The sequence below is a fragment of the Lutra lutra genome, chromosome 18, assembly GCF_902655055.1.
Source record: "Lutra lutra chromosome 18, mLutLut1.2, whole genome shotgun sequence".
Taxonomy (NCBI): domain Eukaryota; kingdom Metazoa; phylum Chordata; class Mammalia; order Carnivora; family Mustelidae; genus Lutra; species Lutra lutra.
In genome coordinates, this window is record NC_062295.1 from 37,355,929 (window position 1) to 37,371,624 (window position 15,696).

Sequence of the window (15,696 nt, forward strand, 5' to 3'; positions counted from 1 at the left end):
GGGCGATGGCAGGGGTAGGGAACAGATAATGCAATTTTGTTACATGGGCTGTGGAGAGAATTATGGACTTATTATTGCCTTCCTCATCTTTGCTTCTTATTTTTTTTTCTTTTAAGCTGAAGTCTGGCTGGGAATCACCAGTTCTACTTGACTCTAAACCTGTCATTAATCCATATAAACATACATCTGTGGTTCAGAAACAAATGTGAGAACACGCATTTTTATCCCTGTTTTTAAACCAGAGCCGTAAAAAGAAAACTGATCTTCACTAATACCATTTATTATACAAAACACATCTCTGGGGGGAATGGCCTCATGTCACACAGTGTAATGTACATGACCTCGGTGGGGAGAGCTAAACATGTTCATTTTCAAGAAGGTGCACAGATGTGTGTTTGTATCTGCGGGCTCTCAGAACTTGCCATGGGTAGGCATCCTTGTGTGGAGTGGACCCTTGAACAACATGGGGTTTGGGTTGCTGACACCCCACACAGCTGAAAATCTGTGTATAACTCCCCCAGAACTTAACTCCTAATAGTTTACTGTTGCTGATTACACAAGAGTCAGTAAACATATATTTTGTGGGTTAAATATATTATATACTATATTCTTACAATAAAGTAAGCTAGAGAAGAAAATGTTATTATGAAAATCATAAGGAAGAGAAAACACATTTACAGAACTGTACTGTATATTGGAAAAATTGTGCGTAGAAGAGGACCCATGCAGTTCAAACCTGTGCTCTTCAGGGGTCAACTGTATTTGGTTTTAACTAAACTAACTCTCACAGAACAGATACGCGGATAAAAGTGACCATGGGAAGAAGTTCAGAGTCAAGGTGCTCTGAGGGGAGCACGAATGAGGACGACAGACAGCAGCACGCAGGTCTGTGCTGTCTGTGCAGGCTCTTCGTAGGCAACGGGACCGGATAAATAGTTCTCCTGAAACATATGTCACAAGAATTTGGCCAAAAAACTAAACCATCATCAGGAAGACCACTCACAAAGTGTTTATTGTGCCATGAGACACTAGGAACTAAAGACCAAATGAATCTGAAAGTTAATAAAGGGGAACCCCACTAAAGTGGGCTCAGGGAGTGGGAAGGGAAGGCTGGAAGTGGAAAGCCCATGCTTGCCCTCGATTACAGGAGGAACTGTCAATTACAGACCCAAGCAGAATGCTCACCAGGAAAAAGTCCTCAACTCCAGGCCCCAACAGAGAAAGACATGTAATGCATCTCCTCCAAGAAGTCAACCATGGGGGCGCCTGGGTGGCTCAGCGGGTTAAAGCCTCTGCCTTCAGCTTAGGTCATGATCCCAGTGTCCTGGGATCGAGTCCCGCATCGGGCTCTCTGCTCAGCGGGGAGCCTGCTTCCTCCTCTCTCTCTGCCTTCCTCTCTGCCTACTTGTGATCTCTGTCTGTCAAATAAATAAAATCTTTAAAAAAAAAAAAAAGAATCCTGCCTACCACAAAGACTCATGCAGACTGTCAAAGAAAAATTAAAAAAAAAAAAAAAAAAAAAAAGAAGTCAACCATGCCTGTGCCTGGGAGCCTTGGTCAGTTGAGCGTCCAACTCCTGGTTTCAGCTCAGTTCATGATCTCAGGGTAGTGAGACTGAGCCTTGCATGGGGCTCTGCACTCAGAGGGAGTCTGGTTGGAATTCTGTCTCCCCCACCGCCCCTCTGCTGCTCACTCTCTGTCTTCTCAAACAAATAAATAGTCTTTAAATAACAGAACAAAACAAAAATAAATGAACCACTCCTGCCAACTCAGCCAATCAGGAACTGTCATCACCACGAACTCTTGCTTTTCTCCAACAGACTTTTGTTCAAATTCCCCTGCAACTTCCTCCTTGCTCTCCAAAAATAACACTCCTGTTTTGTTTCTTGAACTTGCCTATGGTTTTGCCATAGTTTGCTTGTCCTGAATTAGATTCTCTGTTATTCCTGAATAAACCCACTTCTGCTGGTAGAATAACTTGTTTTATTTTTGAGACTAGTGAGGTATTGCTGATGAGAAAGTTACTTAAGAGAGCATTTATTTCACCATCATCGCTTTTGTATGATAGTTACGTGCTTCTAATTTATAAATAACTGAGTATGCACGTATGAGGGGTGAACGCACAAGGCTTATTTACCGATGGAGTGCCTACAGAATTGCTCTAGGGACCCCAGGGTACACTCCGTTCTGCTCATGACCAGCTCCAGGATGCCGGGACCAGAGAATGTCTTATGCTTCATTACACAGCCCCCTTAGAAGGTTCGATACATCCTAAATGATTAATTAACTCATTACTCTACCATAAAGTACACTTTCTATTTATGTTTCTGAAAATTCTGGCCATGAAGTTCAGTCCAGTGTATGAAGCTATAGCTATATTCTAAATTCATCATTTGTGGTGTGGACCCTGTCTCTGGACAGGCTTCCAGTAATATTGCCAACCGTTCCTATTGCTTTGGGAATCCAACCCATGTCAGGGTACACTTGAAAGTCTTCCGCCTTGCCCTCTCCCAGAAATATTTAAGGCAGAAAGAAAAGCGAGAGAATTTTATCTGGGCACACAAAAGCCAGGTTTACTGGGTGATTCTCTCAGACGACTGTTCCTAGACATTATTCTCAGGAATCCACTTTCAACTCCTACACATATATGAGGTCTGCAGTTAAATTAGCATTATAGAGGACAAAAGAATGTTAAGTGGTCTTCAGAATGAAAAGCAAGGGTTTGTCAGCCTGAAGGAGGATCGGCTGAAATGATATCCTATCTGCGGATATGGTTTGAAGAGGAGGCATTAAAACGAAAGAGGTGGAAACACAGGAAGGAGATGGGCACTGCTTCCTTTTCAACCCTCCTCCCCTCCAGAGGCTCTCATTACCCTGGCCATCTCACACGTTGGGTCAGACCGAGGACGCGTCAAGGCGTGCACAGTGGCATCTGCACAATGATGGACTCATCATCATGCAGAATTCCTCTCATCTCCCGACTCTACCCTTTTTTTCTGATTTTAAGAAGAAACTCTTATTCACGTATTAATTCAGTTCAGAAGATCTGATCCACCAAAGTTCACTCAATGTAAAATCTTCAAAGTGAAAACGGAAAGCGGGTTGACAGGTTTATAAAGCCTGCCTGGGTCCGACCTCAGAATAGAAACGTCTACTCTCGGGTGAGCTCAGCCCATTCTTTTTCTGGAGTGCACCTGAGCTGCGGGAGCCGGCTATGAAAAATTCATGCAGGACGCTTCCACAGTCCCACCTACGTCCTTAACATCTGCTGGCTGCACGTCACATTAAAACTTCAAAGTGAATCCAGCCCCGAGATGGCAGCGGCTTTCGCTGGGGAGCAGGAGAATGGATAGCTCGGAGATGGCCTCTCCTTCTGGACAGGAAGTGTCTGTGCAGAACACACTGCAATTTGTCTTCTTAGCCCCACAAAATGGGGAGAAATGGGAAGAGACAGTAACACCACCTCCTAAACATGCACGGGACAGCAGGCAGCATGGGGAGGGGCTGTGTTTCTCTTCTAATTGCCATGCTTTTTAAAAGATTTATTTATTTTTATCTCAATCCTCTCCCTATTTTTTCTTCCCATAAGCTTCAAATGTAGCCAAGACATTTGGAGACTGAAAAGGGGGTGAGGTTTTGAACTCTATAGTACACCACTGTTTGGGAAGATACATTATTTCCTCCTCTTAGCTGGGTGTTAGGGCATCACTCATTTAGACATTTTGAGACAAGGCTGGCCCCTGGGTGCTCTTCCACTTCGACCCTAGGCTGTCCTGCAGGAGGAATGTCTTATTATTATGACAGGAAACAAGAGGTGGGTCCGCCTGGTGCTCTACAATTTTAAATGAATTACAGTATGATCCACCAGGAATTTAATTTCCAGTACCTGACCACCTCAATCGTATTCCCTACATAAACCTTCCTTATTTTAGTCTCCTGCTGCCGAAGAAAAATTTATCTTCATTAAATGATAATTGGCGATAATACCTTTTGATTCTTCAAAAATGCTGGCTGGCAAGTTTTTAAGAAATGTCATCAGTCTTGGTTGGTGTTTTTACAAAGCCTCCTTCAGAAAAAAAACAAACAAACAAACAAACAAAAAAAACCCAAAAAACAACCAAGATATCTAAGTCTGCAGCACACAGTTGTGTCCCACCACGAGCACGGACGGGTCTTGAGGACACCTAACCCCATGATAAGCCCAGAGGTGTTGCACGTCCCCATTCCCTGGCCTCACCTGGTGCTGGCCATGGACCTGAGAGCAGGTTCTGCTGCTGAAAGCATTTGCTCCGATTCAGAAAGGAGCAGCCCTTACACATACAGTTCTGGGGGTGTCTACAGATTTATCAATATTTCTCGTCTTTAGAGGTTTCAAAGTAGATTTTTCAGTGAGAAAATGCATAATAGAGTGCCATTTAACTTTTAGCTAAATCCAATATGTCAACAGAATGTTATCCTGAGAATCAAAATAAGGCTGTTTCCTCAAGCGTCTGATTTCTCACACGTTACTTGGTCCCAAATAAAAAGCAAAGAATATATAAGGAAACAATATGCAGGTTTTCTCCCAAGATTTACAATAAGTCCATCCACATCATCAACCTCTTTCTATCTCACCATCCACACATTTTACCTGGTGCCAATGAAAAGATAAAAATATACAAGGGAGCAAAATGCAAGGCAGTTAATTATAATATTCATGAGCTGTTTCCAATATACTTCTTGGTTGGAGTAGAAACTGAAATTATTGAAAAAGAATTTACATATTCCAATTACCTAACACCATGGTATTACATTAGGATGGCAACTTGCAAATTCATTGTATTAGTTTTATTTCCTACTGGCCCTTCTAGAATGGGCATGGGGGAAACTATAGGTACAGACTATTCCACAGCTCTGTGATGGTAGCATCATGGTAACCAGATGATTTGTGGAATTTTTTCCCCCTCTTCCAACTGGCTAAGGTCAATTTCCTTGTTTCTGACCCAGAATTCTCCCAATCTGACCCATTATTATCCTGGTATGTATATTACAATTGAGTGCTAAATCAATTTTCTAACCAGAACAAATGGCTCTAACTGTAAAACTCAGAAATCACTAAAGTAATCAATCTATTTGATAATATAATTTCCATCCTTTATTATCAATATTGAAAAAAATCTTGATAAGTCACATTTGTTTCTATTATGATTCAAAGGGTCCTTTAAATAGCACATCATGGCCTCTGTTTTGTGAAGCCCACATCCAGTCAATGCACATAACTCTCCAAGGCATTAAAAAGGCCACAGTGATAGCCCAGTCCGCACCTAGTCTGTGGTCTGGAGACCAGGATTCAGCTCCGAGGAATGAGGTGCTGACGGCAGGATGACGGCCACTGAGGAGCACCTACCAGGAAGGTGACAGGCCCGTGGCAGGACACTCAATTAACCCTGTGGTCTCCTGCCCCATGTTTGCTACAGACATTCACCCAGTCAGTCCTACTCAACTTCACGTAATCATAACCCTCGGGGGGCACGAGGAGCAAACACTGTGATCCAATCCTATGTATGACACGAGACTTCCCAAACCATCTGCAGGGAAAAGCTCTCCCTTCGAGGTGTTTCCTAAAGAGACAACATCTACTACTATACAGACAAACCTGTTTAATTCGATTTTGTTTGATGTGATCATCAAGTTTTGAAATTTACAACCATTTCCCAACTGTATGCTCTTAGGAACAGTGTCGTTGCATTTCATCCCAAGAAACTTCACGCTGCCAACATCTGGTGACCTGCCCTGAGAGATGCACATTTTAATCTCCTGTAGCTCAGAGCTTTTGCTTCTGGCCATTTCCCCCTGCTGCAGAAATCAGCTCTATCTAGCTAGTAGACTTTTTAGAGCCTTCTTTTAAAGGCCAAATGTTTAAGTTTCCTCAAACTTAGTTTTCACAAACTAAAATTTCCTTAAATAAACTAAAGGTGTAACTATAATTTGTGTTCTCTTCATTATTCAGTTAAATCAGGTAGGAAAAAAAAATGGTCAGCTGATTAAAATTAAGAAATATTGCTAATTTGGGGCACCTGAATGGTGCAGTCAGTTAAGCATCTGACTTTTGCTCGGCCCAGGTCATGATCTCAGGGTCATGAGATCAAGGCCTGTGTGAGGCTCTGCACTGGGTGTGGAGTCTGCTTAAGATTCTCTCTCTCCCTCTCTCTCTGCCCCCTGCTCTCTATCTCTAAAAAAATAAATGCATAAAAATTCAAAAAAAGAAATACTGCTAATTTTAAAACAACTTAGCATATATGTATTTTCTCAAAGATCTTATTTTTAAATTAAACTTATATAACCTGTGCTTAATCTAGTCCCAAAGAAGGCTCATAGATACAATTCCTTATAAATCAGGATTTTTTGTTGTTCAAAACAGTATGCAGTAATAGTCTGCAAAAGCAAAAATATTTTAAATCCCCAATCAGATAAGAGCTCACAGTCAGAATTATCTGCTGTGCTCCATTTTCTGCATACCACTTCAAAGAAAGCAGCTATTGGCACTGGATCAATCTTAAACCATCACCACTATCTCAGAGAGGGATTTACTGCGAAATGTCCCATGAGACATATATTAATTAAATCAAGATTTTTTTTGCTTTCAGAATTACCATTCGAAATTTCAAAACTCACTTGCGACACTCAAGTGAATGAGCGGGCTGGTCTTGTTCTCCCCATTCCGCTCGTTGACGGCCTGCGCGTAGTAAGCCCCGGCGTCACCCGCGGTCGCGGCGAGGATCACCAGTTGGTTCTCCAGCGTGATGGCTCTGTGTCAGACAAGAGACAGAGTCAAAACCACTCCATGGGACTTCTTGTTCATAAGGCAAATTAATTTATTAGGCCAACTAGAAAGGAATGTCCAAGATGCAGAAAAGCTAGAAGGATAAAAAAACAAACGTACAGGCAGACCTCAGGAATATGGTGTTGGCTAAGTCTTCTCTGGCCCAGTTCACACTCCTGCGGGGAGGGTCTGAACCCTCTGACCCTTGGCTGTGAGGAAGACAACATTTTGGAACAGATATATCTAAGGTATGTTGAAACTCAAAGTTTCCTCTGGGAATGTGTAACAAGTTAGAAGAAATTCCAGAAGAGTTGGTCTTTTCCCTTCAAGTAGGGCTGTTTGATCACATAATGGTCACAAACCTTGCAAATGCAGGGCTGAATCCCCCCAAACCTGGACTGGGGGCAAAAGAATTCACTGCAATTTCCTTCACCTCCCAAGGAGCCTCATTAGAGCCTCTGTACCTCTATTTCTCAACTAGTGGGTTGAAGAAAAGTTGCCAATGGGCAGTGCTGACCCCTTCCACTTGATTTTCCCATAACCACAAAAGCTAAGACTGCACATTCTTCACCCGGGCCACCTCCCCACGTTCCAGAGCACGGTCTAGCCCATCATCATTGAGACCCTCTCGTATGCCCCAGTTCTGCTGCAAAAAGGAACCTCAGAGACACATTTGACCCACCACCTTCTCTTTAGAAATGAGAAAAGGAAGATCATAGAGGTTAAGTTATTTGTTCAAGGTAACAGAGCAACATGACAATACCAGAGGGAGAGGACCTGTCTTCCCACATGTGGAGTAGTGCTCTGCTGGGCAGATCATACACAGACTCACCAGAGTACTTATTTAAAAGAAGAGGAAGAAAAGTAACAAAGATATAACTTCCATAAACCCAAGCAGCTTTCAATGAAAATAAGTGTCCTAGTAGTCCTTTGCCCTTGCTATAATTTGCAGAATTTGTTAACAAAGCAAAAAAATACAAAGGGTAGACTGGGCGTTGCAAGAAAGACACACATTCTGAGCACCCAAGCGCCCTTTTGTCCCTGCTCTTATTCAAATGCCGGAAGCACCCAGGATCTGGAGTGAGCTGTGTTGCTGCCCACAGGTTGTTACTCTACAGGGAATACGCTTATTTGTTCATTTTAAATCTTAGACAGTTACAGCCCTTCCAAATTCAGGTAAGATCTCTGTTCTTGTAACATTTAAAAAAAAATGCAAACTGCGTGACCAATCATGAATTTTACTATAATAATAATCTTTTTCTTCCTGCTACTTTCTGGAAAGCCCCTTTAGACACTCTCCACTTTTACACATTATACAAGATTATCTTACGAAGTTACTGCTTATTCAGGGTTCCACAGGATATATTGCAGTTTGAGGTCTCTGTGACTAACCTACCTCCTTTCTCACTTATGAAAATTTCCCTATTAACAAGTTTTCAATTTTTAGTCCCATAAAAATATCTCAAAGAAGTTTTACTATAATTATTTATGACTCCTTTATAGATTCCTTTATAGAGCCATAGAAATTTTTCCATTTTATTTTAGTATATGTTACCCTGGCACCTAAAATTAAATATGAATATTTATTACACCTAAGTTACACATTTAATAGTACAATTTAAAAAACTGAATATGTCATAACTTTTTTCCCTAACATCTAATTTTTGCTGTAGTAATTTCAAATATGCCTAGTATCTCTCAGAATTATTCTTCAAAAATGCCTATTAATTCTCTATATTATTTATGACATTGTCTCAAGGATATTGAAAATAAAAAGTACATAAAGAATAAAAATATTAAAGCTTACATCCATTATAATTTGTATCTTTAAGTTCATTTTTTGCCCTTCTAGGTTTTAATTTCTGAACGATTTTGTCAAAACTTATGAAAAAAAACTTGTCTAAGCCAAAAAAGACAGCACAAAAATGCCAAAACTTTAGAGAACACTAGATTAATGAGGATCAGTTCCCCAGAAGACTTTATTCTTTCTTCTCATCCAACTCTTTTTGAGCAGAGCATTTCTACAAAAGAAACTGAGTTTTTAAAATGAAAATTGAACCATCTGAAGACATTCTTCTTAATTTCAGATAATTCAGATCATTGTTATAATGCTTAAGAACAGAGCAGTTTTTAAAGACACTGAAGCAGGTCATTTACCACGCATTCATTCTGAGTCTTCCTCCCTAACAGACCCCGATAATTCTGCTGTGCCCACGCCTGGCCCAGGCCGCCACGTATGCCATGAAGCTGGCCCTTCCTAGCACCAGCTTTGGCTCTTGGTCATCAGAGGCCAATTCAGGTACGGGTACCACATGCAAGACCCGAGGAAGTGGCATGGGACCCAGGCTGCCCGGCTGGACAAAGGGGAGGCGCACACTTGGGGGCGAGCTCTCACCCCTGTTGGAGACCAGGCAGGAGGTCCCACGCTTGGAGGCTGCCAGCCACCCTCGCAGTGCTGGGGAAAGCGTGTGTAGACAAAAGCAGGAGGGACAGAATTTTGAAAGTCAAAGCACTTTAGACAATAGCGTGAAGGTGATGATAAGAAAGTAAGCTAAGTAATCCTTTCCTGTGAATCTCCTACGTGTCCATAAAACATTCTGGGAAAACATCAGGTTACTGAGCTGGGGGCTGACTTCCCACATCTATTCCATATTCTCACCATTTTACAGTAGGCCTCTGGTTTGGAGAATTGACGCTAACCAGTCTAAACCAGTCATGGTGATCCAATCCCTCTTGCCAGGGACTGACAGAGGAATCCGGGCTAGAGATGGTTGGCCTGGGGCAGGTATCTGGTGACTGTCCTTGCTCTGAGGCAGTCATGCCCAAGTTCTTCTCACCAGACGGAAGGGCAGGATTTCCACGTCCTCCACCAGACGTGAATGAAGAAGCGTGATGTCCAGATGTTCACGGTGGCAACTGTATGGCCACCAAGGGAACAACCTTAGCATGAAGCTGATGACATTGGTGGCAGGACAGGGAGAAAAGAAAGTAGCTAAGTCCTTTGTCTTGATAACCTGACCGAGTCAATGACCCAACCAGCCCGCAGCCCATCCTCTCTGGCTTCCTATTTCATAAGGTGATATACTTCATTCATGATTAAACTTATTGAAGTTAGGGTTTCTGTTTCCAGAAGTCAAATGAATCCTGACACAGATACAAAATAGCATGGGCAGGAGCACCCACTTGGGGTTCAAAGAAAGAAGAGTGTATCCTCGGTGTATACAAAATAATCCTGTGTGTTTCTCTCTGTATGTGTATATATAAATGTTAACAGCACTTAACTTTGAGTGGTAAGATTATAACTAATTGTCTTTCAATTTCTGTATTTTAAAATATCTTTCCACAATAAATCACTTTTGAACCAGGAGAACAACTTTCAGAATGAATGCAAGGCATGCGTTTAGTACTTTGCCCATCATACAGACTACTCGGCTTTTTTAATCACATAATTCCAAAGTCCTAATTTAAAACTTACATTGACTTTACAGGAAAATTAGAGCATTAAGTCAAGGAGATTTTTACTTTATTTTCACTTTATTAAAATAAATGTGTATATGGTTTTATATGAAATTATTTCCTTAGTCTTCCCCCATTTTAATTCTACATTTCAAAATGAAACATTCTAATTCCATTGGATAGTAATAAAGAAAATAATACAGAAATGTAAAAGTTCAGCTTAGTAAAGCATGGGAGAGCAGAGTGCCAGACTCATGAGGAGCAAGTTGAAGGGTTGCCAGCTGCCGACCGTAAGCACAGGGACGGTTCTCAGAGAGAAATCAGCTGTCCTGAGTAATGCAGTGGCTCAGAGGAGGACTCATTTGGAAGGGCACATTCCAAGTGCCTTTGGGCTCTGCACTTGATTCTCCCAACATTTTCTTGAGGGAGTTGACAAAATGAGAATACTCTATTTCGGGGAAGTTAAAACCTCGGAAGCGATCCCTGCAGTCTTTGACCATCAGCTCTGATCAAAGTCACCTGTGAGGGGAAAATGCCCCTGAACACCTAGATCCAAGGGCTCAGGCACTGGCTGCATGGGGATGGGGGGTGGCAAGCAGTGGGCATATCTACAAGTGAGCTTCCTGCCCCGCTTGCCAGTGTCAGGGGTCCTCGCTTTCTTAACGCCATACAGAACACCAGCTTTCCAACCTGCGGCCCTGACATGTTAATTATGGCAGCACCAGCTTGGTGGTTGCCCTACTTGCCTTTCCCCTCGGAGCTGCCCAGGACGGGGAAGGAAAGTGAGGGTAGACATTTGCCCGGATTGTTGTGGGAAGAAAATCTACTAACCATTTTCCTTATGAAGTCACATCTGAGTCCCCAGGCCTACCTCAGAGCAGAGGCCATATGAACCCGAACAAGGTGCACACCGCCCAGGTCCCATGAAGCTTAGATTCAGTACTTTTATGAACTATAAGAAGTAACAGGAAACATTCTATTGACTTTCCCTTAAGAGTGGGAAGGGAGAGGGAGGGGCCGTTCAAGCTTTCCACCAGCTTAGTTGCCAGTGTGGTCCATGCCTTGCCAAACACTTCAATTTAATCCATGCAGGGACTCTTTCCTATAGGACATATGGTTAATTTCATTAGGGCAAGTATATGGGGAAATATAATTAAATTTATATAAATTCTTTAATCTATTCTACATCAGCTGTGAACCATTAATCACAGACACAAGTGGGGGTACATTAGAGGATAGGAGTTCTAAATGATAACTCCCTTAAAACTGTTTGGATCTGAAGCCTGTTCAATATACACATGTTCTGTCTTAGACACAGTTGCTGCCAGTATTTAAGCACAGAGCATGAAAAACATGCACGTATTCATATTGGCATAGTTTCTGTGATTGTTCATTTTTGGAGGAACCCAGGAAGAAGGGGGGTCACCCGACCATTCAGTGAGACTGTACCAAACACCGGTGGTGTGTGAGACACTGTCCAGGGAAAGTCATAGGGAAATACAGTTCCTGAACACGAGGACGTAGCTCAATGGAAAGAACACACCCAAAAGACAGAGAAAGAAAATGATAGGCCTGCAAAGTCCCAAATACATATTTTACAGAATTTTAAAGGAGGAGTAGAGAAGCCAAAGAGGCAGCTGAAAATGTGGAGGTCTGACCACATCTATCTTCCCAGTGACAGCTTCTTAGTACAATGCGGATGAGATGTCATATTAGAAAGATAGGCCAGGCTCTCTAACCAAGAACACATGTAGCAGCTCAGGAACATGAGGGCTGCTTCTGGAGGTGACATGGAAGGAAGTACCATCCTCAGCTCTGCCGAGCCTCCCACCTGAAACTCTGGTCAAGGGCTCCTACTTGTCCCGCCCCCAAGGATAAAGCAAGGACCCCAAGGCCCCCCAAACTGTGGGCCTGGCCTGGGGCTTCCCAGACTGCTCTCCAGGAGCACAGTCACTGGGTGGGCATCAGGGTCAGCTCACCTAGCAGCGGCAGAGAGGGAACTTCCGTGTGCCATAAAGAGAAGCAAAGAGGGACACCCTCCAGAGTGCATGATGTCTGTCTCTGAGTAAAAGCAGAAGGGACACCAGAGCTCAAAGCTCATTCATCTTCTCCAGACTGCTTCCTGGTGGGTTGAAGTAAAACATGGTCTGCCTTCAAATTAAAATCTCAAATGGTCTACAGAGAAAGCACCCCCTTGTTCTGCCAGTACAAGATGATTACAGATGACGGGTAGTAAGTACACAGGTAGACCCAGGCCGAGGGAAGTACAGTACTCTGTGCTGAGATAGAGAGGTCCTGGAAATGCCCGGATTAAGTATGACCTGGATGGGTCAAGAGGCCTGGAATGAGGTCTGGCTCTGGTTTGTTCCCTTAGGCCTGCTACTTGCTTTTGTCATCTATGAAATAGGGGTGACAGTACTCATCACAAGGGCCTTCGTGTGCAAATGAGGCAGTGCTGGGAGCAGGGCTGGCACGAAGTCCCCGCTCAGTGTCCGCCGGATCTCAGATGTGGTGCATTTGGATGGCAGGTGGTCACGTAACAAGTGTAGTCAACTATCCTCCTTCTAGGGCTAAATACCAGATACTTTTTAGAGTTTTACTGAACAGGTGGCCATACAAACATGGCCGAGTCGCTGAGTCACCAACTTAATATCATCAAGTCATCCGAAGCTAGTATGACCTGAAGCCATGTGCACAGGGGCCAGAGGGACGCTTCAGCAAAAAGGCCCAGAAAAGCCTCCTTTCCCAGTACCCAGCCCCCCATCTCCCACTCCAGCAGCAACACCTACAATATTAGACTTTAATGCTGGAAAAGTCCCTGGCCTCTTCTCAACACATGTTGATATGTCAGTAACAGAATCCATCCTTTTCCTCTTGGAAAGATACTGCACAACAGAAGAGACAGGAAAGAAGAAAAGAAATTTCAGGATAACCCGATACACCACTGAAGGGTCTATTCCATTGGGATTTTCGCCCAGGAGAAATGTATTTCTTTACAGCAGTGCTTCTTAAGTTTTCTAGCTACTTTTACTTATTTATTTTCTAGTTTACCTCATTTGGTTTTTAAAAAAATTTGTTTTTCTAGTACTTTTAAAAAGGATTTAATCAATGTATATTTTACCCAGGGTTTTTTGTTATTTTAGGCTAATGGTTCCAGTTCTGGGCACAAATAAGAGGTCACGCCCAAATTCTGGCCTGGTCATATGTGGAAGAATGAAGTTGACCGAGGAAGGTTCAAATAGAGCTGAAGTTCAGGCATAAGAATTCCCAGCCACATTCATTTTTTCCCCTACCAAAACAAAACAAGTAGAAAAAGAAAAAAGGCTCAGCACAATGTGTAGAATGTGTAGTCGTAGTGAGGTCCTTAAACATTGGCTCTGACCCAGACCGTAAAATCTACTCAAACTAGAAACCGTTAAAAAGGATGACAGAAAGACGTCTAGAACCTAGATAGGCCCCAACCAAATCCTCCCCAGAGGGGGCTCTCCTGAGAGCCACTCCAAAGAGTGGACAGATCTGAAAAAATTCACTTTATATATGGCATCATAAAAGCAATACATATATCAGCCCAGAATTAAATGTGTATTGCCATGGCCAGCTGAGACACTCTTCCCTGAACTGACAGCCTGCGGAGTGAGATGCCGCCAAGCCTGTGGACATGAGAACCCCCAGCGAAGGCCCCCGGCTGGCATGTGCATGCCCGTGTGACCACCAGTCATTCCCGAGGCAGCCATCCCCGCCTAGTGGGCTATGTCGGGAAGGCTGAGCCTGGCAATTCAAACATCCAGACAAGTCAGACGGTTTCTCTCCGAATCTCCCTTCCTTCCGCACATGGCATATGGAGGCTTTCTCCCTCCTGCAGAAGTAGGGGCGGTGGGCAGACCACTTGACCCTGGCTCTGCATGGTAGCGCCCGTGTGGGGTCATGTCGTTGGGACAGGATCAAGCACAATGAGTACGGCCATGAAAGAGAGTGCTTCTTGAAGAGCAAACAATAGTGAAGAATGCTGGCAGATCTCTGGGGGACGGAATGCTTCTGAATGTTCCTCTCCCTTGCAAGTCAGTCATGGCAAAAGTTCCTCTTTAAAGGAAGGTAATTATGACAAAGAGCTTCTGCTCTTTGTTAAACGGTCTTTGATGACTCAGGGACAAAGCTGTGCCTGCAGAGCACACGTGGCTGTGGCAGAGTCACAGCTGCTGCTCTGTGACGGCGCCCCTGCACGTGCTTCAGGGAAACGCACGCTCCCCCGACTGTGGGGCAAGAGCCCTGTGCTCCAGGACAGAACTCTGCCAGCTGTGAAGATGACAATAAATCTACAAGAATCCCCGACGTTCCTGTAACTCTTTGCTTCTGGAAACCACCAGTATGGGCCGTGGCCTGTGTGTATAAACCGAAGGCTCCACCATATAGCCCACAAGCCTTCCGGGCTCACGCACACAGCCTGGCAAACAAACGCAGGGCAATGGCAAAACAGTCAACAGAGCAACTAATTTATAAATAAGGCTGGGAGGTATTTACAACACTGGGCTCCTAAACTAAACCCTCAGGAAGGGTTACCACATCCCTTGTTAATGCGAAATGAAAATATCCTCTGGGAGCGCAGGCTGGGCTAAGGGCCCAGAAGACCTGCATTATTTACCTCGCACTGGGAGTAACTCCAAAGGTGCGGATCAGTGGATCCAACAGAACCGTTAGCCACAGCTGGGAGATGGACAGTCGTGTTTTTTTCCCTGAGTTCTGACAGGTCCCTCCGCGTTCCATTTCAGCAGGGGTGAGCCTGTCTGTCTTCGATGTATCTCCCTGAGAACGGGCCCCCTGGTTCCCACCGTTCATCCCACTACCTGGGGCTTCGTGCAGTTCCAAAGAAGGAGCAAGAAGCCCCTTTCAGCCATCCTCCTCTGCCAAGCTGCTCTGCCTGCCCCACAGAGTAGTAAGGGGCAGACTTTTCTGAGCACATTCCAGGGGCACGGCATGTGCTCAGCGCTCTGAGCACATCGCCACAGCTGGTTCTCCCAGTACCCGGTGGTTGCAACCAAGAAGTGGATGGAGAGATCACTGCAGGGGACCCTCCTCTACCAAACCCTACCCACCCCCGCAGGCTGTGGGCACTGAGCAGGCTGCTTGTCTGTCAGTGGGGATAACAAAGGCATCCATTGCTTAGCACTGGCATGAGAAACAAACGAGATAACATAAAGACTGATTAGCGACATGCCTGGCATATGCCCCCAACTCCAAAATGTTGAGTTACTGTTGTCACCCCTACTTTACAGATAGGAAACAGATACTATTAGAGGAGAAGGAATTTTCCCAAAGAAAGCAGAGGAATCAAGACTTTAACCCAGTCCCCTCCACTGCACCCACCTCTACCCCACCTACCCTAAATTCTCCCAAGTTCCCTCACCTGAGTCTAGCCGCCTTCCCTCTCCCAATACCTGGTG

At 44.0% G+C, this 15,696-nt stretch overlaps 1 protein-coding gene across 2 annotated transcripts in view; it reads right to left on the reverse strand.

Moving 5' to 3' along the window:
• SDK1 (sidekick cell adhesion molecule 1) overlaps positions 1 to 15,696 on the reverse strand; it is an 888,974-nt gene that overhangs the window by 345,135 nt on the left and 528,143 nt on the right. For both annotated transcript variants that reach the window (XM_047713403.1, XM_047713402.1), the window contains exon 5: positions 6,655 to 6,788. In XM_047713403.1, the coding sequence (XP_047569359.1) occupies positions 6,655 to 6,788 (134 nt within the window). The remainder of the gene's footprint in view (positions 1 to 6,654; positions 6,789 to 15,696) is intronic.